General features: G+C 34.1%; 2 protein-coding genes across 2 annotated transcripts; one reads left to right on the forward strand and one right to left on the reverse strand.

Moving 5' to 3' along the window:
* Positions 1-5378: 5378 nt before the first annotated feature.
* On the forward strand, positions 5379-6498 carry LOC109001441 (protein DMR6-LIKE OXYGENASE 2-like). Its single transcript, XM_018978723.1, has 2 exons — positions 5379-5600; positions 6265-6498. The coding sequence occupies exons 1-2, from the start codon at positions 5379-5381 to the stop codon at positions 6496-6498; spliced, it is 456 nt and encodes a 151-aa protein (XP_018834268.1).
* A 7402-nt stretch (positions 6499-13900) lies between these two features.
* Positions 13901-20253, reverse strand: LOC109001456 (LRR receptor-like serine/threonine-protein kinase EFR). The gene is made up of 5 exons (XM_018978739.2): positions 19261-20253; positions 19009-19152; positions 15236-17224; positions 14743-15112; positions 13901-14366 (listed from the first exon to the last, which is right to left on the reverse strand). Exons 1-4 carry the CDS (start codon positions 20114-20116, stop codon positions 14760-14762), a joined length of 3342 nt encoding a protein of 1113 aa, XP_018834284.2. The 5' UTR covers positions 20117-20253; the 3' UTR covers positions 13901-14366; positions 14743-14759.
* Between the last annotated feature and the right edge of the window lie 4664 nt (positions 20254-24917).

The raw sequence follows: 24917 nt of genomic DNA on the forward strand, positions 1-24917 counted from the left end.
AACAACTTTATTTATTAAGGGCAATTACCAATGCTTGATAGATGAAGTGAATCATCTTAAATGAAGTGAACCACCTTAGAGAAGACAAATTATTTTCTTGGGAAACCAAAAGTCTAACATTCTCCCACTTTGTTCACTTAATAGGTAAAATTGAAATGACAAAAAATAATGCCCTCAATTCTGTCAAGGTGTCCTATACATGAACCATGGTAGTATTGCTCTCTATAGTGAGCATTTCCTTCCACGCGTCACAACTAATAAAAGTCATTCAAGTCCAACTTATTCACATAATGGATATAACGAATTCGTTACTTTATGTGCAAAACTAAAATTGAATTCAACTTTACTATTTGTGGAATATATAGAAACATGAGAGAGATTTGACTCTAGATAGGCCCATATGATCCACATGACCCTAAAATTGTTTTATCGATAAACCTTTAGTCATTGGATTGGCTAACATCAAATCTGTACTAGTGTGCTCAGTATACACCACATTATTTTTATTTTTTTTTGCTCTCTCCCACACTTATTGTTCTTTGAGAAGAACATTGTAGCAATGTTATCACAAATAATCTTTATTAGCCTTTGAATGGAATCGACAACTTTAAGACCAAAAATAAAAAATTTTAACCACATAACTTATGTCGTTGCTTCATAGCAAGAATAAATTATGCCTCCATAGTAGACTTAGCAAATATAGATTGCTTTGTACTCTTCCAAGATATAGCTCATTCAGCAAGAAGAAATATATATCCAGAAGTAGACTTTTTGGTGTCTATACAACCGGCAAAATCTGAATCTGAATAGCCAACAACTTTTAAACTTTTTGTATCCCTATAGGTTAGTATGTAGTCCTTGGTTCCTTGCCTGTAGACTTTTTATATGACCATCTTTGCAGCTATCCAATGTTGAAGGCTTGGGTTACTTTGATAGCGACCGAATAATCCAACTGCTGGACATATGTCTAGACGGGTGCAAACTTGAGCATACATCAAGCTACCCACTGCAGATGCATAAGGCACACTTTTCATCTGCTCTTGTTCCAACGCATTTTTAGGTGATTGACCTTGATGAAATTTATCACCTTTGATTATAGGAGCTACAGAGGCTTTACAATCTTTCATACGGAATCTCTGTAAAACTTTTTCAATGTAGGCCTTTTGAGACTCTTTGTGTCCCATCTCTGTGAATCTCTATGCCAATGACATAAGAGGTTTCACCCATATCCTTCATTTCAAAGTTTTGGGAGAGAAATTATTTTGTCTCATGTAATAAGCCAAAATCACTGCTTGCAAGAAAAATATCGTCTACATTGGAAAATGTATTTTCTCCTATTGATCTTAAGGTATATACATTGATCAACAAGATTCTCGATAAAACCTTATGAGATAACAATCTTGGGAAGTTTTAAATACCATTGATGGGAAGCTAGTTTAGTCCATAAAGAGAATTTTTCAACTTACATACTTTCTGACTGTCATCACTGAAACCCTTTAGCGGCAAGTCTAGACCTATATTGTTCGACATTACCTGAAGAATCTCGTTTGGTTTTATAAACCCATTTGTAGCCAATTGTTTCCACCCCTTCTGGTAGTTCGATGAGATCCCAAACTTGGTTCTTATAAATGGATTCTAACTCATTCCTCATGGCATTCAACCAAAATGTAGATTTATCTCTACTCATCACTTGTGAAAACTTAATTGGGTCTTCTAGAAGTCCAACATCAAAATCAGACTCAGTTAGGTATACAATGTAATCATCTGGAATAGCAGGCCTACATATTCTTGAGGATCTTCTTTGAGCCACTACTACGTCATTTGGAGATGACTCAATTGGCTCAGATTGTAAATGCGGAATAACTTCAAGTTGAACCTCATTTATGGGAACATGTCATTCTTGAAAAGCCCATACTCAGATGGCAATGAGTCAAGGATGAAATGGACCAAAAACGACTTAGATATCTCTATCTTTATGCCCTTAAGTTGAGAAACAATATCTCTCATTTCTGTAATGTATGCATTCATACCCTATGATACCCTGTATTTTAGTGTATTTTAATTGAAGGATTATTTTAATTAATTTAAATATTGGTTCTCTTGTTTTAAGTTTATCGGATTTTTTGTTGGTTTATTTTTATGATTTTTAAGTTGTGAAATTTATTTTGATATGCTTTCTTAATATTAATTATTGTTATGCATTTAAATTGCTCTTTATTTTAAATTAATTTATTATTGGGTTTAATTATTTTATTCTCATTTAATCACTACGTTCAAATTAATTTATTTGACTTACTATTTTGAAATCTTTTTCGTTGGATCATTTGTGTGACCCAAGATGTAAGGATTGGACCTCATTTCTTTTTCTTATTCTTCTTTTTTCTTTTTCCTTTTATTCTTTTCTTTTTCTCCTCATTTCTTTTCTCTTCTCTCTCTCTCTTCTCCTGCACGCGATTTCCTTCTCTCTCTCCCCGTCCGCTCGCCTTCCACCACAGCGCCGCCGTGCACCACCCATTACCCTCCCCGCCCCTCCCATTCGTCTCCCCTTCGGCCGATGACCATACCCTCCAATTTCCAGCTCCTCTCACGCAACCGTGAACTCCCACGCACTGCTTCAAGCCGCAACACTCCTTGTGTTCGCACGCCTCCGTTGTGCAGCCATTGGCCACCAACTCTTCATCACATCACTGGCTACCCCCTAGCTACCTAACCCACCCATCCTCAGCTCTGATCTGCCACCGGCAAAGTCCATCCAATTCCATTTTAGTTTTGGAATTTTTGGACTTCAACCGTCCTCTACGCCGCCACCCATGGCCAACCACCACCACCATTAGTTTAACCGACATCCCTAAGCCCTTCCCTAGTAATCTCAAGTCTTCGTTTGTCCCCGTTCAAAATCTAGCATTTTGAGACCCACGGCCATAGTCCAAAATACATTGTTTTGTTGCTGTTCCTCCACTTCTACCACCTCCATGATCCTTCAAAAATTATATTATAGCACTGTAAGTATTTTTCCAAATAACTTTTGAGATTTAAATGTATTTTTGCTCTAACACATATTTACTGTGATTTGGTTGGTTGTGCTGGACTGAGTCCAAGGAGTAAGGAGGTAGGTTGGATTGAAGGATGGAGCTGTGTGATTGCATTATGTTGGGTTTTGTTGACTGTTGAATATTTGTGTTATGTCATATACAATGCATTTGCATGCATGTTCATGTTTGTAAATGAAAATTGGGTTTTCGTGTAATTGCATTCATGTTCATGTGTATATTTAAAAAATGCCTTTTTCATGTGAGAGAAAGGAAAGAGACTGTAGGGATGGTGGTAGAGTCCCGCCTATGATTCTCGCCTACGGTGCACGCGATAAGGATGATGGTAAGCAAGGATGGTGGTATAGTCCCGCCTGTGATTCCCGCCTACGGTGCATGCGGTAGGGATGGTGGTAGAGTCCCACCTGTGATTCCCACCTACGGTGCACGCGGTAGGGATAGTGGTAAGCAAGGATGGTGGTAGAGTCTCGCCTGTGATTCTCGCCTACAGTGCACGCAGTAGGGATGGTGGTATAGTCCCGCCTGCGATTCCCGCCTACAGTGTCCGATAAATGGTTGGATTTTGTGTGAATCATTTTCTGGAAAAATGACGAATTATATTTTTTGGGCCAAAATGAGATTTTGGCGTGTGTTGGAAAACATTCATTTTCGGAGAAATTATATTTTGGGTCTGATGCATATTTCATCATATGCATGCATGTTGGTTGCATTAATGCACTTTTATCTTGTGTGTTGTTTGGATTATTACTTACCTACGATACTGTTTTATGGTACTGTAGATGTTGACGCAGGTGAGGACGAAGAGCCTAAGGGATCGGCTCTGTGAAGGGAATGACATGTAGTTGCTTTTGGATTATGGGATATGTTCCCTTTTGTCTATGTATTTGGCTTTCTACTTTATTTTACGAATAACTGTATAACTTTTTAAAGGTAATTTATTTTGAATATTTGTATTAAACAATTCTGGTACTTAGTCGACGTATTTAAATTATCTACTGCATTTTTGTTGTACATTTTCTGCATGTACACACACTTGGCACTTATCGTTGGGATGCGTGACCCATGTTGTCATCATCCCGACGTCACGATTCTCGCATTGTCGTACGAGGGGGTCGGGGCGTCACATACCGTTAGAACTGTCGAAAGCTTTAGTAATGAATTGCTTGATAAGAATGCTAGCTAAAGCCTTGTTAGAGCAAACAAACTGTTCCTCAATTGCTTGAATTAATTCCTTAATTGTAGCACAGTCAGCAATAGAACCTCTATTGCTCTTACTCATACGAGATTTTATGGGCATTAGACTTAGGCGATGAGATCACTCCCACCATTGGCAATTTTCGATGACTTCCTGTGTATCCGTATCTGTGGCAGCAGGTGGTTGCTCCACACAGAGTGCATAGTCAAGGTCTATATACCCCAAGGTAAAATGAACCGAATCTTTCCAACCAGAATAATTAGCACCATCAAGCATTGGAATAAAATAAATACCATCAGCTAAGGATTTTGGAACAACAATTACAAAAACCAATAAAAACTTTAATGCTATGAATTCAAGTACATTTTAACCTTCCTGTGGAAAAAAGTTGCACAACAACATAAATTTACTTATCTTTATTTATAAGACAAATTATTCCAAATATTAATAAATAAAACTATCCACACCTGTAGGCAGAAGACAAATTTTACTGTCAATCCCGAAAATCATTTTTTTATACTAATTAAATTACAAAAATTAAAGATTTTCCTGTAGGAATAAATCCTTAAAACTTATGATTTAGTTACACTGAGTTTCCAAATTTATTTATGTATTCTTTTAAATAATAAAAATGTTGTAGCATTACTTCCATTATTAAAAAAAAATACAATTGGGTATATACTAAAATAGGTAAAAATCCATTAACTGTAAATTAGCCCAAAGGCCCATCAATATGTATAAGCTTGAAATTAAGCCCAAAGTCAAAACATTTCATTGAAATCCATTAATATAGTTATGAGCACAAAACCATCCTGATATGAATTCAAAAGCAAAAACTTAAAAGCCTAAAGTCAAGCCCATCTCCGAAATCATCAAAGACTCATTATATGAATAAAATTGAAATGCTAATAATTCAAACACAAAGCCGAAAGGTTCGGCTCTGATACCAATTGTAAAACTTCTTGAAAGAATAAAGAGATCTATAAGATCTTTTACCTCCAGCCATTTGGGTTTGAAAAGCCTACAAAAGAGAGTAGAGATTTTCTGTAGAGAATGAACTTCTAGTCTTTTGCCAGAGAGTTAAGGGATATCAATGGGCTTGGGGTTGGAAGAAGGCTACATAGAAAAAGGCCATGAATTTGGATTCGGGTTTACAGATTGTGGCTACATTCCTGTATCCGCCATGTCCAGAGCCGGAAGTAGCAATAGGCTTACCTCCTCACTCAGATCATGGCCTCTTGACCCTTCTTATCCACACTGGGATACGTGACGTTCAGGTGCAGCATAAAGGGAATAGGGTCAACGTATATGCCAATCCCAATGCATTTGTGGTTAACATCGACGATCACATGAAGGTGGATCTCCCAATTATTAAAAACATATTGCAGTTTATTAATTTCACACCTTTTTTTTTTCTTATGAGCAAGTTAATTGTAGGAAGTACAATTCATGTCCCTTCTTGGTGCTAAGAAGCGTAAATTGTAGGAACTTTATGAAAAGCAGGCAATTAAATACCAATACCAAGCTAGCCTATATATCCCAGTTCAAGCTCAAGAATTACAAAAATTATCTCAAACATGTTATGGATTGGTATGTATATGCTTGTGTGTGTATCTATATTCAACATCCTGATATAGGGCATAGCTTACGATCATCAGCTTTGATCATGCCACTAGACATTTGATTCGGACATTGTAGAGTAATCTGAACACTTTGTCGCATCTCTTCAATACATATAAATTATTAAAATTCGCATTTTTGTCATAATTTCAATTTTGAGATAAGTAGTGGTCTCACATGGTATTATAGCAGATCATGTCCTAAACCTACTTATTTCCAACGTCAAGATCCAATGGGGGTCCTAAACCTGAAAAGGCAGTACTGCTTGCTCTGATATTTATGTACGCATATATTTTCTTGCAGGTTAGGTTTGTTTAATTAATTAGAACTTGGAAATATTTGACCAAGAAATTTGATTCTTCAGATCTTTCTAACCAAGAAGTGTTAATTTCCTACAAGATATTGAGTAACGACAAGTACAAGAGTGCTTTCCATCGGGCACTTGTGAATGGAACTGATGCAAAAATATCGATACCTATATTGTTTGGACAAGAACTGGAAATGGTTGTTAGCCCAGCATCAGAGTTGGTTGACAATGAAACCAATCCACCATCATTCGCGGTAATGAAGTGTAGGGAATACTTGGAAATGCTTCAAGCCAAAATCAGTGCCAAATTATCGCATAGAAATTGAAGTAGACCATCCTTGAGAAATTCGTTGAGCTTCATGATCAGCAGCAACAAGATCGATGGGAAATCTTGTTTGGATAATCTTGGTTGTGTATGAGTATTCTGTTCATATACCTCATCCACCCATGAAGTATGTATCGTCTAGAAGGGATATTGCTAGCCATATTTCTCTGCTTACCGAGACAGTACTGGCCAGAGGTCGTATCTTCCAAAATTAAAGTCTTTATCTATAAAAAAAATTCTATTCCTAGTCTAGTTTTTAAATTACACACCACACATCCTCCGATGTGACAAATCCGGTCTGAAGAGAAGTTTGGTCCATGAATAATGATAAGGTTATTACTATATTACTACTTATTTATTATTATTTTTTATATTTAATTTTTTTTAATTTTTTAATTTTATTTAATGATTAAGGAAGTATGTATTAGTAAATATATATTTTAATTTTTTTTAATGATTAAAAATATTAAAAAAATACTTTAAAAAATAATAAAAAAATAAAAATATTTAAAATATTTTTAATAATAGATAGATAATAATAAGGTAATAAGTCTATCACTATCCTTAATCCATGGGTCCATAGGTTGACCTTGTCCCTGTGGTACGAGTTCACTCCAGTAGCTAGCATCCCCTATGAGAGTTAAGTTGTGCTATTGAATTAAATTAAGTTCAAATGATAAATTATTATTTTTTAATATTATTATTATTTAAAAATTTAAAAATATTTAAAATATTTTATATTAAAATTTAAAAAAATTATAACTAGATTTGAGATCTCCTATAATCCCCCCATCCCATCGTTCAAATGAGAATCCCGAAGCCAGCCCCAAGCGATTCTCGGCCGTTAAGCTGTCTAGTGCTTCTCCATCGTTCCTCCTATGTGAATCCCCCCTCCCCCATCGGTTTGGTTGCTTCTCCCTCGTGCGATTCTGAAGCTCCATTCTTCCATTCCTCCTGTGCAAATCCCCCTCCCCCATCGGTCTGGTTTCTTTGCTATCATTCAATATGTTCACCAACCAGAACCCTAGATCTATATGTTGTTATTTAGTTCTTTTGTTTCAACCAATTTACTGGCAGTGAATTGCACGATTCTTATTTGGAGTTGTGGTATTTTTCGATTTTTAAGTTATTATCGCATGATTTATGATTTTTGAGCTGGGTTGCTTTGATTTCTGATTTGGGGTTGTGGTTATTTCCAGTTCTTAGGCTTTTATTGCACGATTTATAGTTCTTGATTTGGGGTCGTGGTTATTTCCAATTTCTAGACTATTATTGCAAGATTTATAATTTTTGAGCTAGGTTGCTTTGATTTATGATTTGGGGTTGTTCTTATTTCTGATTTCTACGCTATTATTGAAAGATTTATGTTTGTTGAGCTGGGTTGCTTTGATTTCTAATGTGGGGTTGTTTTTATTTCTGACTTGTTCAATTTGGTTCATGAACGCTTGGGTGATTCCTATGTTGCTAGGTTGCTTAAATTTATGAGTTGCTGGATTGCTTTGATTTCTGATTTTGGGTTGTTTTTATTCTTGAGTTGTTGATTTTGGTTGATGAACACTAATTTCAACCTTGTGGGCAAGTTTTTTCAACCTTGTGGGCAATTTTTTACAACCTTGGGTCCTTTTATGCTAATTGTTAGGGATAAATTCAACTAATTTGGTCGATAATACAATGCTTCCAATTTTATTTTATTTTTTTGTTTTTGGTTATTGTATTTATTCAAAAAAACATCTGTAAGTTCTTTTTGTCCATGATGAGTATCTTATTATTCTTTTGGATGCCCTATTTCATATCTACAAGATGCCGTAGATGACCCATCTTTTCACTGTATGTTTTAATTTCCCACTACAGGTGACTGGATGTTTACTCACATCGTTAAAGGTGCAGTACCGTTTGTCATATGAAAGCTTTGATCAATTGTGTGATTATCTCTAAAGTTCTTTTCACTTTCAACATTAAATGACATAGTTGATGATTCATCTGTTAGTTTTGGGTCTTTTCAAATCTTCTCAACTCCGTTGGAATACTTGATGGAAGGTAAGGAATGGTTGGTCCAAAAGGTAGCTTCAGTGGAGGTTGTAACTAGGCATGGTGTTAAAACGATTAAAATGTAATTACGAAAAAAAATTAAAATTTTTAAAAGGATTCTACCTAGAAGGTTATGTTGAACTCATGTCGAGTCCTCTGGATTACTTGACGGAGGGTAGTACATTCTTGATCCAAAAGGTGGCATTGATGGAAGCTGTAATTAAGCACGATGTTAAAATGAATTAAAATGCACATATGAAAAAAAAATTAAAAAGTTAAGGAATCTATTTAGAAGATATATGTTGAACTCGTGTCGAGTCCTCTGGATTACTCGATGGAGGATAGGGTATCATTGCTCTAAAAGGTGGCATCGATAGACATTGTAATTAGGGATGGTATTAAAACAATTCAAATGCACATACAAAAAAAATTAAAAAGTTCAAAAATAATCTACCTGGAAGGTATGTTGAACTTGTGTCAAGTCCTTTGGATTCCTCGACAAAGGGTAGGGTATTGTTGGTCCAAAAGATGGCATCGATGGATGTTGTAATTAGGCATAGTGTTAAAACGATTCAAATGCACGTGCGAAAAAAAATTAGAAGTTTAAAAGAAATCTACCTAGAAGGTATGTTGAACTCGTGTCGAGTCCTCCGGATTATTCGACGGAAGGTAGGGTATCATTGGTCCAAAAGATTGTCTATTGTGTTTTTGGAGGTTGGTTTAATTTGAATCAACCTATAAATTTTAGAAAAGTGTTTTTTTATTATTCTTTTAATCAGTATCTTTTTATCATATTTTGATATGATATAAAATGACCATATTTAAAAAAAGTAAAAAAAAAATTAAAATCCTCGAAATCAACTTTCAAATAAAATAAAGGTGCAAAAAAAATACCATAGATCTGCAATTCATATGGGATGGGGATATTTCACCCTATTTAGGGGAGAGACTACATTGTAATGTATTTTGTGGAACAAGTCCACGAGATGCATGCTAGGCGATGACCACTCCAAGGGCTGTAGATGGAAGCTTCAAATTTCACTCTGCAAAAGTGAAGAAAAGACCTAAAAAGCATGAAAATGACTATTAATAGTGTATTCTTCTTCACCTAGCTCAAGCATGCCAGAGAAATTGAAGTAGAACATCCCTTGAAGAATGTGTGGAACTTCCTGAGCAAAGCAACAAGATCAATGGAAAATCTTGTTTGGATTGTGTTATATTCTCAACTGTGTAGAAGTATTCTGTTCATGTACCGCATCCACCCATGAACTACGTATCATCTAATAGTACTGGCCCTGAGGTCAAATCTCCCAAAATTAAAGTCTTTACTAATACAGACTTAATTGAAGTTGGAATCTGGTTGTAGTTAAGAAGTTCATCCCACAAGCACTTAAATGTTAACTAGTAAACACTTATTAATGAGTAATGCTTTACACCACACTCTCATCCTATTTTGATCATACTAAGTAGAATGTGGCATATTTATCACCATTAGATGATAGAGAAGCATGCAATAAATTATCATTTAATGGTGATAAATGTGTCATATCATACTTAGTAAGATAAAAGTGGGATGGTAGTATGGTGTATAGAATTTTCCCTTATTGACAACTAATCTTGTGAAAGTGAAGCAAGATCTTTTTGCAATTGAAAATTTCATGGCGCATTTCCTTGAGAAAATTGATTCTTTAACTCTTTCCACATTTATTTTGAAGTCATCGCATATATGATTGGCCTTGCAATGTCTTTCAATACAGAATTCAAGATCCAAGACAACATCATAATGTTGCATTGCTCCCATACTTCTTACAAAGGATTGGAATCGACTGGTTGATTTATGATCTCATTGATAAACGCCATCTTGTTCTTACCCTACAAAGCTTTTTGCATGGATCTACACCATGTGTGGTAATTATCCCTCGTTAGAACTTGAGAAACCAAGACAGAACCAGTCAAATATTATCCATTTTGTAAATGATAGGGATATGTTAATTGATCATCACCATGAATTTTAACAGAGGTTCAATTTGGCATCGCAACAAAGAAAGAGACGGGATCCTAAAGTTTCCACTCTGATACCATGTTGCAAATTAGAGGAAGAAAGATAAGGATGTAAAACTGTAAGTTGGAGGGGTGCCCACTGGGTCATGCCCCTCTTCCTATGCCATAATGGCATGTAACGCATGGCTTATATGTTGTAGAGTAAAGTGGTCATTGCCACTTTATTGGTTTAAAGGCTGACTTTTAGGCTAGTCGCTGAGTTCTCTAATAATGGTATCAAAGCCAGTTTTTTAGTTGCTCCTAGTTTACCAAACACTATTTTAAAGATGACTCGTGTTCCATATGGTAATGTTGCATGGAGCCTGATGAATGCAATGATGTGTACTAGACCAGACATATGCTATGCAGTAGGCTTGGTGAGTAGATTCCAATCTAATCCCGGATTGGCTCACTGGAAAGCATTCAAGAGAATTTTGAGATATCTCAAGGGAACTGAGGATTATGTGTTGTGCTATCAAGGTTCGAATTTGCAGCTAAGAGGTTACAGCGATGCTAATTGGGAAAGTGATCTAGATGAGTGTAAATCAACCACTAGGTAGGTCTTTCTACTCAACAATGATGTCATTACATGGAGCAATAAGAAACAACTGTGTATAGCCTTATCTACCGTGGAGGTAGAATACATAGCTTGTTCAAGAAGTTGTTTGGTTATGGTTATGGAGGTTCCTCAACCATTTAGACATTGGCATAGATACTTCAAATCCGGTGACAATATTGTGCGATAGCATTGTAGCTCTCGCATATGTTAAGGACTCAAAGTATCATTGAAGAACCAAACACATAGATATCAGATACCACTCATCATAGACATGAAAGCCCAAAAGGAAGTGATCCTGAAATACTTTTTTACGAATCGCATGGTTACTAATCCCCTGAGAAAGCCTATAGCAAGAAATATTTTTAGGCTCATGTTAGGAATTAAAGACTGTGTAGATTTATGAATGTAATTTGTGTTTCAGTTAACATTGAAATGTAAACTTTCCTTTGGGATATTAAGGCAAAGTGATTTTATTTAGTTTTTGTTTATTATATTGTTTTCCAAATACACACACAAGTTATGTCAACAGGCTTAGATCGGCTCACTCACACCAACGATCACCTCTAGCGCTTAAGTAGTGAGTAAAGATGAGACATTGTGTCCCTACGTACTTGTCCAAAGGGATAAGTTGGTTGACACAAAGATATGTCGCCTTAGTGGGAGCTAAGATAAGGTTTGTTGTATTGAGAGAACCATGCATGGGTAAGCCCACAATCCATTTAGCATGTGGTTAGCCAGATGCAAGATCCTCTTTTACACTTTGGAGGCAAGCAAATGGAGGAACTTGGGTTAGACGGTTAAGGAGCGGCTAGACTAGGAGTTGTATGATATTAATATAGACATATGCTCTTTGAGGAAGAGAAATCCACCGATCTAAATAAGCATACCTGGAAAAGTGGTTTGACCAAAGTTGAATGACATGAGGGCAAAGGGAAGACTATTTGACATCGTATCTTCGATGACGTTTGCCGACTTCGAACTATGACGCTACACATTGGTAGCGACTAAGGTTGTGAACACATCAAAATGATTTGGAGGTAGTCAAACATTGTTCTGAGTTGTTTTTTCAACTCAAGAGGGTTCTAAAATGTTTGATCTGATGCAATCAAATGAGTCTAGATCATGACAAGACACTTTAGGGATGTTGCTATGCTGGTCTTCTCTAGGAGAGATTTGGTATAATGCTCCCACCTTTCTTTTTGTAAGTGTACTTGGTGGTCGCACAGTCTATTTGCTTGTATGAACAAGATTGAAAACAATAGAAAGATGCAGACCTGGGGTCATGCCCACTGTGTGCGGGTGAGAGATGTAAGTTGGAGGGTCGCCCATTGGGTCATGCCCGTCCTCCTGTGATGTAATGGCATGTAACGCATGGCATAAAAGCGATGCGTTACGTGCTGAAGAGTAAAGTGGTCATTGCCACTTTATTGGTTTAAAGGCTGGCTTTTAAGCAAGCCATTTGAAATACACAGGAAGGGCTATATGTAGCCCCCCTCAAATGGTCCTTAGATTATTCCAAAAATCAGAGTACATAATCTCTCTTTTTGTTCTCTTTTGTAAAAGTATTTAGACTATGGATTTGTTGAGTATTACGCTAATTTATTCTACGTAGTAGACTTTACTACCAAGAGGAGATGCTTGACGCTTGCTGGATTATTTGTTCAGGCTGGATAAACTTGTGGAGTAACTCAATAAGCTGTGCTTGATATATTTCGATGAGTTCTCTAACAAAAACTATTTGACAGAGAGAAGAAATTTATTCTATGTTCAGTATGAATGGAGTTACAATAGGTCTCTGTTTTTATACATGTAAAAGGTTAAAGGCTGTAAAGGTACAAGAAGTAAAGTAACTAACTAGTAAAAAAAGAATACCAGTTAGTTACAGACTTAATTGAAAATACTTCAATTAAATCTCTAATATTTACCTATATAATATTACAAGGACCAAGCTTCAGACTCTATTTCGTTTGTTGGCCTACCTGACGACATTGTTCTCTTTACTCTAGCTTTTTTATTGGCAGTTTGACACAAATACGTTGATAACGTTGAAGCCTACTATCCCAAGTTTCACTCACTGACTAAATCCCCTAGATTCAGGTATTTCCTGATATTTCTTGTTAAGATTAACCTCCAAAGTTGAGAACTGCAATATTGCATACCTTAATTAGGCTTGATAGATACCATTATCTTACTAATCTAGTTTTATTTTTATTTGCAAACATAAACATATGACGACGCAAATGCACATATCTAGAAAAAATGCCAATTGTAAACTTGTGAAAAAATCAAACAAACTTCTAGTCTCCATGTGATTCTGTGTGTAGTTAATTATGCTTCTTTTGTTCCAGACTACTAAACAGATGGATATTGGGTAATATGCTTTCTAGTTTCCATCTCAGTGAACCATGTCAATTTAATTTCAATTGGCTCTTGTATTTGTTGCCACAGAGATATCTCATTGGCCTAAGTAAGGCAAAAGAACCCAAAATCTAGCTAGAGACTTGCTGGAAGGAATATCAGTGAGATTGGAATCAAGTTTACAGATCATGGCTGCAAACATGTATCCACCATGTCCAGAACCAGAAATATCAATGGGCATGCCTTTTCATTCTGATCACTCCCTCTTGACCCCTCCTCATACATAATGGGATCCCTGACCTTCAGGTGCAACATAAAGGAGAGTGGGTCAATGTAAATTCCATTCCCGATGCATTCATGGTTAACGTTGGTGGCCACTTGGAGATGAGGTCAATCCCAAATATTGCACTATAGATATACACACATTCCTTTTTATTTCACTGATATAATCTCTTTACAATTTACATCTACAATCCATTAATATCGTTCCATCTAATCAATTGAGCATACCCATTACACAAGTCATTCAACCACCAAATTATGATAACCAACACATTATGCTAAAGGCCCTATGAAGAATTGTCCAACACATTTAATATGAATCTTTTGACGTCTTTTGAGAAATAGAGAAAATACAACTAACCTGCATAAATCATATCATTGACATTCGCATAAGTATTTTAGTTTTCTTTCCGGTGAATAAAAGAAAGCTTAGGTTGAGATTCTCCACCATTTGATCAAATTCTTGTATAGTAGACATAAACTAGTAGAGCAATGGCTGCCTTCGACTGACTACTTTTTTGCATGATATAATAATGATGATTTTGAAGAAACTTGGTCAAAATTGGCAAGAATTCATGCTGCTTTGTGCTTCTTTCAGGTAACTGCAAGTATAGAAAAAGGTAAGATTTCATATATACTTGAAACTACCCTCACTCTTCCCTAATTTGTAGTAAGCATGTCTACAGACAATAAAATATACAAATGTCACAATTACTCTTCTTCCAATATGCCACAAGAGTGGAAACAATAATTTTGTTTGCCTCCATTGCTTTGAATATGTTTTCAAAACTCATTGGATGATAATGATATTAACTCCAATCATCAGTTGCAACATATGTAAACTTCTAACTTCTATTAGCTAGTAAGTCCCATGACAAACTAATTACCATAAAAAAGTCATTTTAGAAGAGTCCCAATTTACTGTAAATATTACCTTATGGAAAACCATAAACATGAAATCAATAGCTATAAACTAACCTTATTCTCTCACATGATTAGCGTCTACTAATATCTTTGAGAAACTTCAATTTGATCTTGTTGAGCGTAGCTAAAACATTTTCTATACCAATCCTCTGTTCAGGCGAGTCAGCACAACAATGCAAAGCCAATCCCAAGGTGGATAGCAAACACTCCTCCATTGCAGCATAATCATTTTCATTGCTTAACAAATTGGCGTCAACAACTTCAAGTACAGAAAGGGCTAATGATTCTTGTACCAAACACTTCAAGCTCATTTCTCCGGTAAACATATCATCTGTGGGCTTCTTTCTTGTGAAAGTTTCCATCAATAAAATGCCATAACTATACACATCTCCCCTTGTAGAAACAAGTCCTTCAAATCCATACTCTATATACATATGTTACAACTTATCATGAGAAAATATAATTATATGGTACTAAAATGAAAAGAGAACAATATTATGTGTTTATATGAGAGTACTAAAATGGTAAACATGGATCTTAACCTCACCTGGTGCCATATATCCAATTGTAGCGAGAGTCATTGTTTGTGTTAGAGAAACTCCATCACCAAGGAGTTTGGCGATGCCAAAATCAGCGACATGTCCAACCATATTTTCATCTAATAAGACATTGGTAGGCTTCAGATCACAATGAACAATAGGTGTTGCATAACCAAGATGAAGGTATTCTACTGCTGTTGCCACATCAATCATTATATTTAGCCTTTGTAACATATTCAAGCAACGGTTTTCGGAGTACAACCACATATCTAGGTTCCCATTAGGCATGTATTCTAATACCAAGGCTTTGAAATCCATGTTACAACAAGCAGTAATGATTTTGACAAGATTCCGGTGACGAATATTGCGTAATACCTCACATTCTATGTGAAAGCTTTTGAATGCTCCATCCACTTGCAAATTGAAAACTTTTATAGCAACAGTTATACCTTCTAAAAGTGTTCCTTTGTAAACAAACCCAAAACTTCCTTCTCCAAGTAAATTGTTTGCACTGAACCCTTCTGTTGCTCGAATAAGTTCTGGATGTGAAATTCTTCTCCATGTTGCTAAAGGCATTGAATTTGTGTCATGTGACAATTTAGCATTCCTCTTATGGTGTTTTATTGAGAAAAATACAAGACACAGTCCAAGTATCATTAACCCCACTGCCATTGACATATATTTCAGTATTCGCATTCCCGTGGCCTTTTTTCCTTTGCATGGGGGGACTTGCATTCGAGCCTCACCACAAAGTCCATTGTTTGACATGAATGATGTAGCTGGGAAGTGTACAAACTGTCCTCCGGAAGGAATTTCTCCTTGTAGTTTATTGAATGACAAATTTAGACGTTTCAAGTATGAGAGTTCTTCTAAGGACTTGGGAATCTCTCCAAATAAGTTATTGTAGGAAAGATCTAAAACCACTAAGCTTACCAATTCACCAACAGATGTAGGAATTGAGCCGTCTAGTCGATTGACTGCCAAAGATAGATTGACAATATTTTTTAGCCCGCCAATCGTAACTGGAATACGGCCTGTTATTTGGTTTTTTGACAAATCTAATGCTCTCAAGACATTCATATTCCCAATATCTAAAGATAGAGGGCCATTAAGAGAATTTGATGATAAATCAACCAACAAGAGATCTGTAAGCCTCCACAAGCTCAAAGGGATTGAAGAAGTTAATTGGTTAAAACCCAAGTCAAGAGTTCTTAGTGAAGTCATGTTATCTATGCATGCAGGAATGTGTCCATAAAGCTCATTACCACTTAAACTTAGTGTATCCAAGCTTCCTAAATGGCAGAGTGTAGAAGGGATTGAACCTTTTAGTCTATTACCATAAAGAACCAAACCTTGGAGCATGTGCAATCTTCCAATTGTAGTTGGAACAGGTCCTCCCAGTTCATTGTGATCTAGGGTCAAATCAATCAAGCTACTTAAATTGCCAATCTCTTCTGGAATGTTGCCGTTAATATTGCAGTCATGTAATTGAAGTCTTTCAAGAGAGGTTGAGAGGTTCCCAACTGAATTGGGAAGGACGCCATTCAAGTGATTTTTAGACAAAATTAAATATCTGAGATATTTGCAGCTTGACAAAGAAGAGAAAAGGCTCCTCAGTTCTGAAGACAAAATTGTCAACTTATTTGAAACGAGATTTAGCACCTCGAGGAACCTTAAATTACCAATTGCTTTTGGAATTGAGCCTGAGAATGAGTTCCGACTCAAATCTAACATGATGAGCTGTGAAGCATTGAGAATAGAGTTGGGAATCATTCCGCTCAGTTCATTCTCACCAAGAGAAAGGACCTGAAGATTTGGAAGAAAAAGGCTGCCTATATTTGATGGAAGGTGACCTGAGAGATTATTCGCTACCATTGAAATATTTCGTAAAGTTGAGATATTGAAGATCTCAAACGGAATCGGTCCAGAAAAATAGTTCAAGTCAATAGCGAATAGCTCTAGTTTTTGCAGATTTCCAATTTGACTCGGTATTGCACCTGCATGTGAATAATAATTCGTATACAAGTTAGCTGCAGATCATTCCTATACAAAAAACTATGATGTCAACTAATATAGTTGGCCGTAAACAGCCCAAGATAAGAACAAAGATTTACATTAAAATATTGTCAAAGCGGCAATTTAATTTATTTATCCGTTGAGTTGGCTATGCATGTTTATGGATTGGGGTTAATTAACTATGGATTCGAAGTAAACAGGAACAGACGGAACCGCCTGCCAGCCAGATTCCTAAACCGGTAGAAATTGGAGAATCAGCAGTTTAAATCGAGAAAAACAGATGTCGGTCAATTCGATTCGATTTGAACTATGTTCAAACTAGTTAACCAACTGATTATATATATATTTATATAAAAATAAATAAAAAATTAAAAAATCGGTTAGTTCAGTTTTCAGCCCTGTTATGGACTCATGATATCATGTTAATTAATTAGATATGGAATTCATAATTCTAAATATATGAGAAGGGAATAATATGTTCTTGGATCGGTTTAATTAATATTTATCCTTGGATATTTTCATAGATTTTTCCTCAAACAACGGTCGATCTCCATGGATTCTTCGTCTGATTTTGATCTTCATGTACATTAATACACGTGAATAACAAGCTTGTGAATCTCTAAAATGAAAGAAATAATATAAAAGAAAAAGTTTTCTTGCAAACGAGTTTGTGCGCTAAATCGCGCATCAATATTGACATGTAAAACATCCATCTAATAAAACGGTGCGAATTGAAAACAAAAATGATCTTCGTGAGATAGAGGACTTCTTTTTCTCTCAAAATTTTTCTTTTTAATAAAAAAAATCATGTAAGTTTCAGTACGCAGTTTGGTGCACGAACTCGCTTAAACCTAGCAAGACTAATAATAAAATGAGTTGGATTGCAACTATCGGTTTAATATCCAAATTTTTATTTTAAATTTTATTATAACTCTCTACTTCTAATTAATTACCTAAAATTCCATTTTCATTTCCGGATCATGGTGAAACAAAGTCATTCCACCCTCAACTACTAGTTATATATTGATTTCATGCGCTATTAATGGATAAAAGTATGATCCTCGATTTTATATATATATATATATATATATATATATATAATAAATAAATAAATAAATAAGAGTCCTATTTCTTAACGAAAAATAAGAAAGAATGATGTTCAGAAAGGAGCAATGAAGGATTATTTATCCTCTATATACATTTTATTTTCCTAGACTACAGTAAAATATTTTAGTGCTTATTTGGAAGTATATCTCATCTCAAAATTCTCATTTTATTTCATCTCATCTCATCTCATTCTCAAACATAATTCAAATACAAAATTTTTAAACTAATCGGTACAACCTTTTCAAATTAATCATTACAACTAATTTCGCAAACTTTGAAACAAAAAATAAAGAATAATTCAATTTTTTAAAATTCCTAAACAAAAATAATATTATAAAACTATATTCTAATAATATTTTAATTTTATAATAGTTTTTATTCAATTTTTTTCTCTCATTTTTCAAAACCTAAAAAATGCTCAACTCAGACTATCTCACAATTATTCATAAACTATTTTGCTAATATTCACAAAATTATCATCTCATTTCACTGTTCAAACGGGTGCTTAGTTTCCATGCACATGTTGTGGAAAAATATTTTTGTGCTTTCAATTGAAAACGTACTTAATCGGAAATGATCATAAATCATGCATACTAAATCATTGTTGATACCTCCATGTCTATTTCGCTAAAACAAGACTAATTATGAGCATGCGTACCTTCAAACTTGTTCTGGGCAAGATATAAGTACGTAAGCATAGTTAAATTCCCTATTTCTGGGGGTAGTCTTCCGGTGAAATTATTATTCCACATATCTAAAAATTGCAGCTGTGTACACTTCAGCAACGAGGATGGAATTGTACCTGTTAAACATTTAAGATCCAGAAATTAATTTTGGAGTTTGCAAATAACCAACTAAAGAATATAATATATAGTCAATCGATCATTAATTTAAACCGAAACGTATGTACCTTCAAAGTGGTTCCCATAAAGGAAAAATGCTCTAAGCATGGTTAAGTTCCCTATTTCTGGGAGTACCCCAGAGAAATGGTTCTCGGAGACAGAAAGAAATTCTAAGTTGGGAAGATGATCAAACATATACGTCGGTAGTCCACCAGATAACTCGTTATCACTGAGGTGAATGAATTGTAGTAGTGAAGACGCATTGAAGAAAATGGAGGTTATTCGACCTGAAAGCTTATTCGAGAGGAGGACAATTTGTTGCAAGGTAGGCATCTTGAACATAGAGGACGGTATGGAGCCTGAAAGCTGGTTATATGCAAGATTAATCCGCTGCAATGATGATATGTTAGATAGAGACTGTGGAATACTACCTTCGAAATTGTTACCATGAAGAAACAATATTTGAAGTTTGTTTAGCAAACCCATCCATGGTGGGATTTCTCCGCTGAATTCATTGTAACTCAAGTCTAGGAATTGCAACCGATAAAGACGAGACAACTCATTTGGCAATGAACCATGAAAACTGTTGTTGCCTATGCTTAGACTAACCAAGAACGAAAGATTTCCAATGTGCGGAGGAATGGTACCTCCAAGGTCCATGTAGGAAATGTTTAAACCTTTGACTCGGAGATGTTTAGAACCACAGGTAACACCGACCCAAGTGCAAATAGGAGTGTTGGAGGACCAGTTGCTTATCAAAACATGGTGAGGGTCCTTAGAAGAAACGTGAGCTTTCAATGCAAGAAGAGCAGATTTATCGGTGCTAATGTCGAGAATTTTTGCGTTGGCAAAGCTAAATAGGTAAGATTGTAGCAAAAGCAGCGTCAGAGAAAGGAGGAAGAGGAAAGAAGTTGGGTCCGCCATGAGTAATAGCGTATAGTGTTGTTGCAGTGAGAGGATCGAAGAACAAGGGGAGATGTCACAGCTTGTATTTAAGAGATTCCATGGTCCTGAAATTACGATTAGCAGAGAAAAGTGGTCCAGAAAAAGAAAGAAATCAATTCGAGCCCACGGCCATGACGTTTAATTTACTTCTTCGATGTCTTGTACGTGTTTGTTGAATAATAGAGACTTTTATTATTCAATGTCTTGGCGTCAAGATTTTTAGATCAATTGAAAACACTTTAATTTTTCATTAAGAAAATTAAGGATCCAATCCCCTCCCCATATATTAAAAACAAAATTCCATTAGCCTTCCGCGGCCTACTTACGAATAGTTCGAACTCTATTCGGATAAATTCAAACTAGTTCATTTAATAAACGTAGTTTTAAACTGATAAAACTTGGTATTCATCAATATTTTATTGAATTTTTCCATCTTTTAAAAAATGATAACATCTTTATTCATATTTAAAAATCTAAAGAAAAAATAATATTATATATATATATATATATATTCATTGATATGTAACAATTTTATATGTAGAAAGACGAGACTACTTCCGTACGTAGTTCATGATCAAAACTTTATAAAAAGTTAAAAATAGTTTAATTATTACAAGTATCATATTTTTATATAAAATTATTTTATTCTCAAACTAGTAGATTACAACATCTATATCACTTAGGGAACTGCTAGAGCCACCGAGAGGTGTCTCGAGAGTTTCCACTGATAAGTGCATTTTACACCCTTTTATTTTGTGTGTGTTTTTTTTTTCAAACATTTTTTAAATCAAATTATATGATGTAAATATTTTATTTCGTGTGTTTTACAAATCGGCTTGATATTTGAATTTTTTTTTTTTATATATATAGTAGACCTAACCACTTAATTAAATGGGGTAGTTAGTTAAAAATACAAATTGAAAAAATATATATAATTTCAATAATAACATTTATTTCTTCTAAAAATGAATAAATCGACTAGAACTTGATGAATAAATTCAAAATTCGTTTAAAAAAATTATTTAAGAATATATGAAATAAAACTCAATAATAAACCAACTTAACAAACTAGATAACATCTTAAGCTGCACCAATATAAAATTCACATCGTTAAATGACAAAATAGTTTAGGGCTTTGAATTTTCCCATAAAGATTAGTGTAATGCATGGAACAGGTACAAGAAATGCAAGTCACTAATTTGTGAGATGATGCTTGGAATAAGGCCAGCCTTGCAAGCTGTCACTCACTAATGATAATGACAGAAAATCCGAGTCCTTGAAGCTGAAAAGTCTACAATTAGGTAACGTTTGTTTTTACGTCAAAAATAAATGGATTGAAATAAAAATTAAAAATTAAATAAAATATGCAAATTATGAAGTTAAAACTTAAATCCAATACGCCCTTAAAAGTGGGAAGGCTTAGAAAAACACTGCACTTTTTAGGTCGGATTTGGATAAAGAGGTTTCAATTCATCACAATTTATCTTATCTAATTATTATAATTTTTTTAAAATTTTTATTTAAAATCTAATAAATAATTTAATTTTTTAAAATTTTAAAATAATAATATTAAAAAAATAATATTCTAAAAATATTTTATTTAATTTTTAATTTTCATTCCAATTCACTTTACAAGTCAACGTACTTCGTAAGTTCGTATACTACACGAAACGGATAAACTCAAGCTAACGGCCACTTGGTTCTTTGCCCAATAGTGCGGTCACCATCGTACATGTGGAAACATGCAGTTTTCAACGAACAAGACAGAGTTAACTCGACTGAAGCCTGAAGGTTGCCGTGCACCATTTAAGGGGTTAGAAAATGTAGGTATTCCCCTCAAAAGAGGAAATGGTGAGGTGGGGTTTGAAGAAGCAAGTCTGGGGAACTTTTTTCTGACGGAAAAAGAAAGGAAAGAAATTTCTGATGAAATTTCAAATGACAGAGGAATCGTGTGATGGGGAGAGCGATAGGTGCCACGTAAGGTGTGCAAACTGGTTGATGCGCACATTAGGCTGATGTGAAGATTTTTTCATTGGGAGTAATTATTAGTCCCCATGAATTTGACAACCTCCTTCGTATATTATTCCTGCAGGCTGTGTCACACAACCCCTATTGGCATATGATCAATAACCTTATCATTATCTAATTAAAGGGACTAGAAAATATAGATATTTCGATAATAAATCAACCACAACTTTTAGTATCGGTTTAAATAATGAGATGAGATGAAATTATTTTAGATTAAAATTAAAAGTTGAATAAAATATTGTTATAATATCATTAATATTATTTTTAATAATAATAATATTATTATTTTGAAATTTAAAAAAGTTGAATTGTGATCATTTGAAAAAATTGAAATGTTTATTGTATTTTATATGAGGATTTGAAAAAATTATAACAATGAGATGAGATATATAAGCTGAGATTGTTTTTCAATCCAAATGGGACCTTAATTAATGGGCATATCCTCATATATGCCCATTAATAAATCAACCACAACTTTTAGTCCTAGTTTGAATAGTGAGAAGAGATGGAATGATTTTAGATTAAAATTAAAAATTAAATAAAATATTGTTATAATATTATTAATATTAGTTTTAATATTATTATTATTATTTTAAAATTTAAAAAAGTTGAATTGTAATCATTTAAAAAAATTGTAATGATGAAATGAGATAAATGGAGATGGTTTTTCAATCCAAACGGGGCCTAATTAATGGGCATATATTTTGCATTGACCATATGTCTAAAATTCAAGAGGAGTAAGTAGTCCTAATGAATTTGACAAAATGGATATGACAAAGGTAATGCCTTGTATATTAGTCCCACAACCTCCATTCACATGTGATCACAACCTTATCATCATCTAATTAAGGATCAGACACAATCCGTCGTGACCAGAGGAGGATTTTTTTTTATAATTTTATGACATGTTTTAAAAGTTTCAACTATTTTTTAAACATCTTTAAATATTTTTAAAAATAAAAAAATCATAGAATCTTTAAAAAATACTTCATTAACCATTAAGTAAAAAAAATTAAAAAATTAAGGTCATATTTGGACATCAACAGGTTCAAACAAATTCATGTATCCAATTAATTAGGGCCATCAGCAAGCCATAATATCATCTGTTTCTTCCGTGTTTTTTTTTCTTAATAATTTCTTGATTAAGAAATTTAGTAATCTTATCAAGAAGAAAATCGAAACAGATAAAGATAGAAGGAAGACTTTTAAAGAGAGAGAGAGAGAGAGAAGTGTGGTCATTTTCTTCTACTCACACGGCATAGACTGCTGACTGAATAACGAAACAAAAACAAGAGACTTGTGTTAGTCTTTGCCCCGCCCTTTCCTTTCTCTCTTGTTTTAGAAAACAAGATGCAGGACTTTTTAAAACATAAATTGACTATCTATAGATAGATGACCATGCATGCATCATCCTGAAACATATTGTCAATCAATTCATAATTATAATAGAAAAAATATATTTATAATTGTGAATTGTGTAATCATCGCATAATCGTTTTGAAAAAAATAAATAAAATATGAGATTCATATAAAAAAAATTAAGTTTTTAATAGTAGATCTCACTCATTTTTAACGCAACATTTATACACTTCACGAATATACGTGAAATTACTCGTATAGTTGAATTCTCTCGAAAAACTACTAAAAACGCTATCGTTTATCTAACCAAAATCCTTTTCTTCATTTAATAATTATGCGACAGAGGTAAGAGTTTTTTCAAGATTAATTTGTAGAAAAAGAACTATTATTAGAACCCAATTTAGTATGATGACAGTTCACTACTTTTATTCCCTACATGATATTGTGGGTTCAAACTTCAATGTCATGATGATAAATGAATTTGGGCTGGGACAACCATGAAAAAATTCAGACGGAAAAGGTCATCAAATCGTTCCCTGATCAATGTTTCATTAGAACATTATTGTCTAAAAAATGATTGGGTCACGAGGCCCATCAATTGAATCACATGGAAAAAGCCTTGAAGCGAGGAAGTCTAGCGCCACTGAGATTATTATTTAATTTTCCATTTCTTTTCTTTTATTTTCTTTGGGGTAACCAGTTGAGATGATCTCAAAACTTCTCATATTTTTTGTTTTCAAATATTATTCAATCAAAAAATATTTTTAAATTTAAAATTTTTAAAATTTTTATCTAATCATTACCTAATCATTATCTAAAAATAATAACCAATACAACTTTTCTCAACTTTCAAACACAATACAAAAGTCAATACCTCTTTTTCAAAATTTAAAACAAAAATAATATTAAAATTATATTCAAACAACTTTTTAACTTTACAATATTTTTATTCAACTTTTCTCTCTTTTCCCAAACTCCCATAAAACATCAATTCAAACTATTTCACCATTATTCACAAATTATTACAATATTATTCAGAAATCATTTTAATTCACAAACTATTTCACTACTATTTACATAATTATAAAATACCATACAAATGAGCCATAAAACATCTAAATAAGAAGATTGAATTCATTTCCAGTGTACTTATTACATTAACTTCTTGATTTCTATACTTTCATCTTCCATTTTTCCTATTTCAATCTATTAGAAAATATATATAAATGCAATGTGGATGTAATTGTTATATCACTAATTACCACAAAAGTTTCAATAGATGTGACAAGTGATGATTTAACATGATATTAGTATGAGGCCTAATCCAAAAACAAGGCTCATGCCCTCTAAAACCGCCAAACCCATTTGCTAATAACGCACCATTTTGGTACCC

This window comes from Juglans regia, chromosome 4 (genome assembly GCF_001411555.2).
Source record: "Juglans regia cultivar Chandler chromosome 4, Walnut 2.0, whole genome shotgun sequence".
In the NCBI taxonomy this organism is placed as follows: domain Eukaryota; kingdom Viridiplantae; phylum Streptophyta; class Magnoliopsida; order Fagales; family Juglandaceae; genus Juglans; species Juglans regia.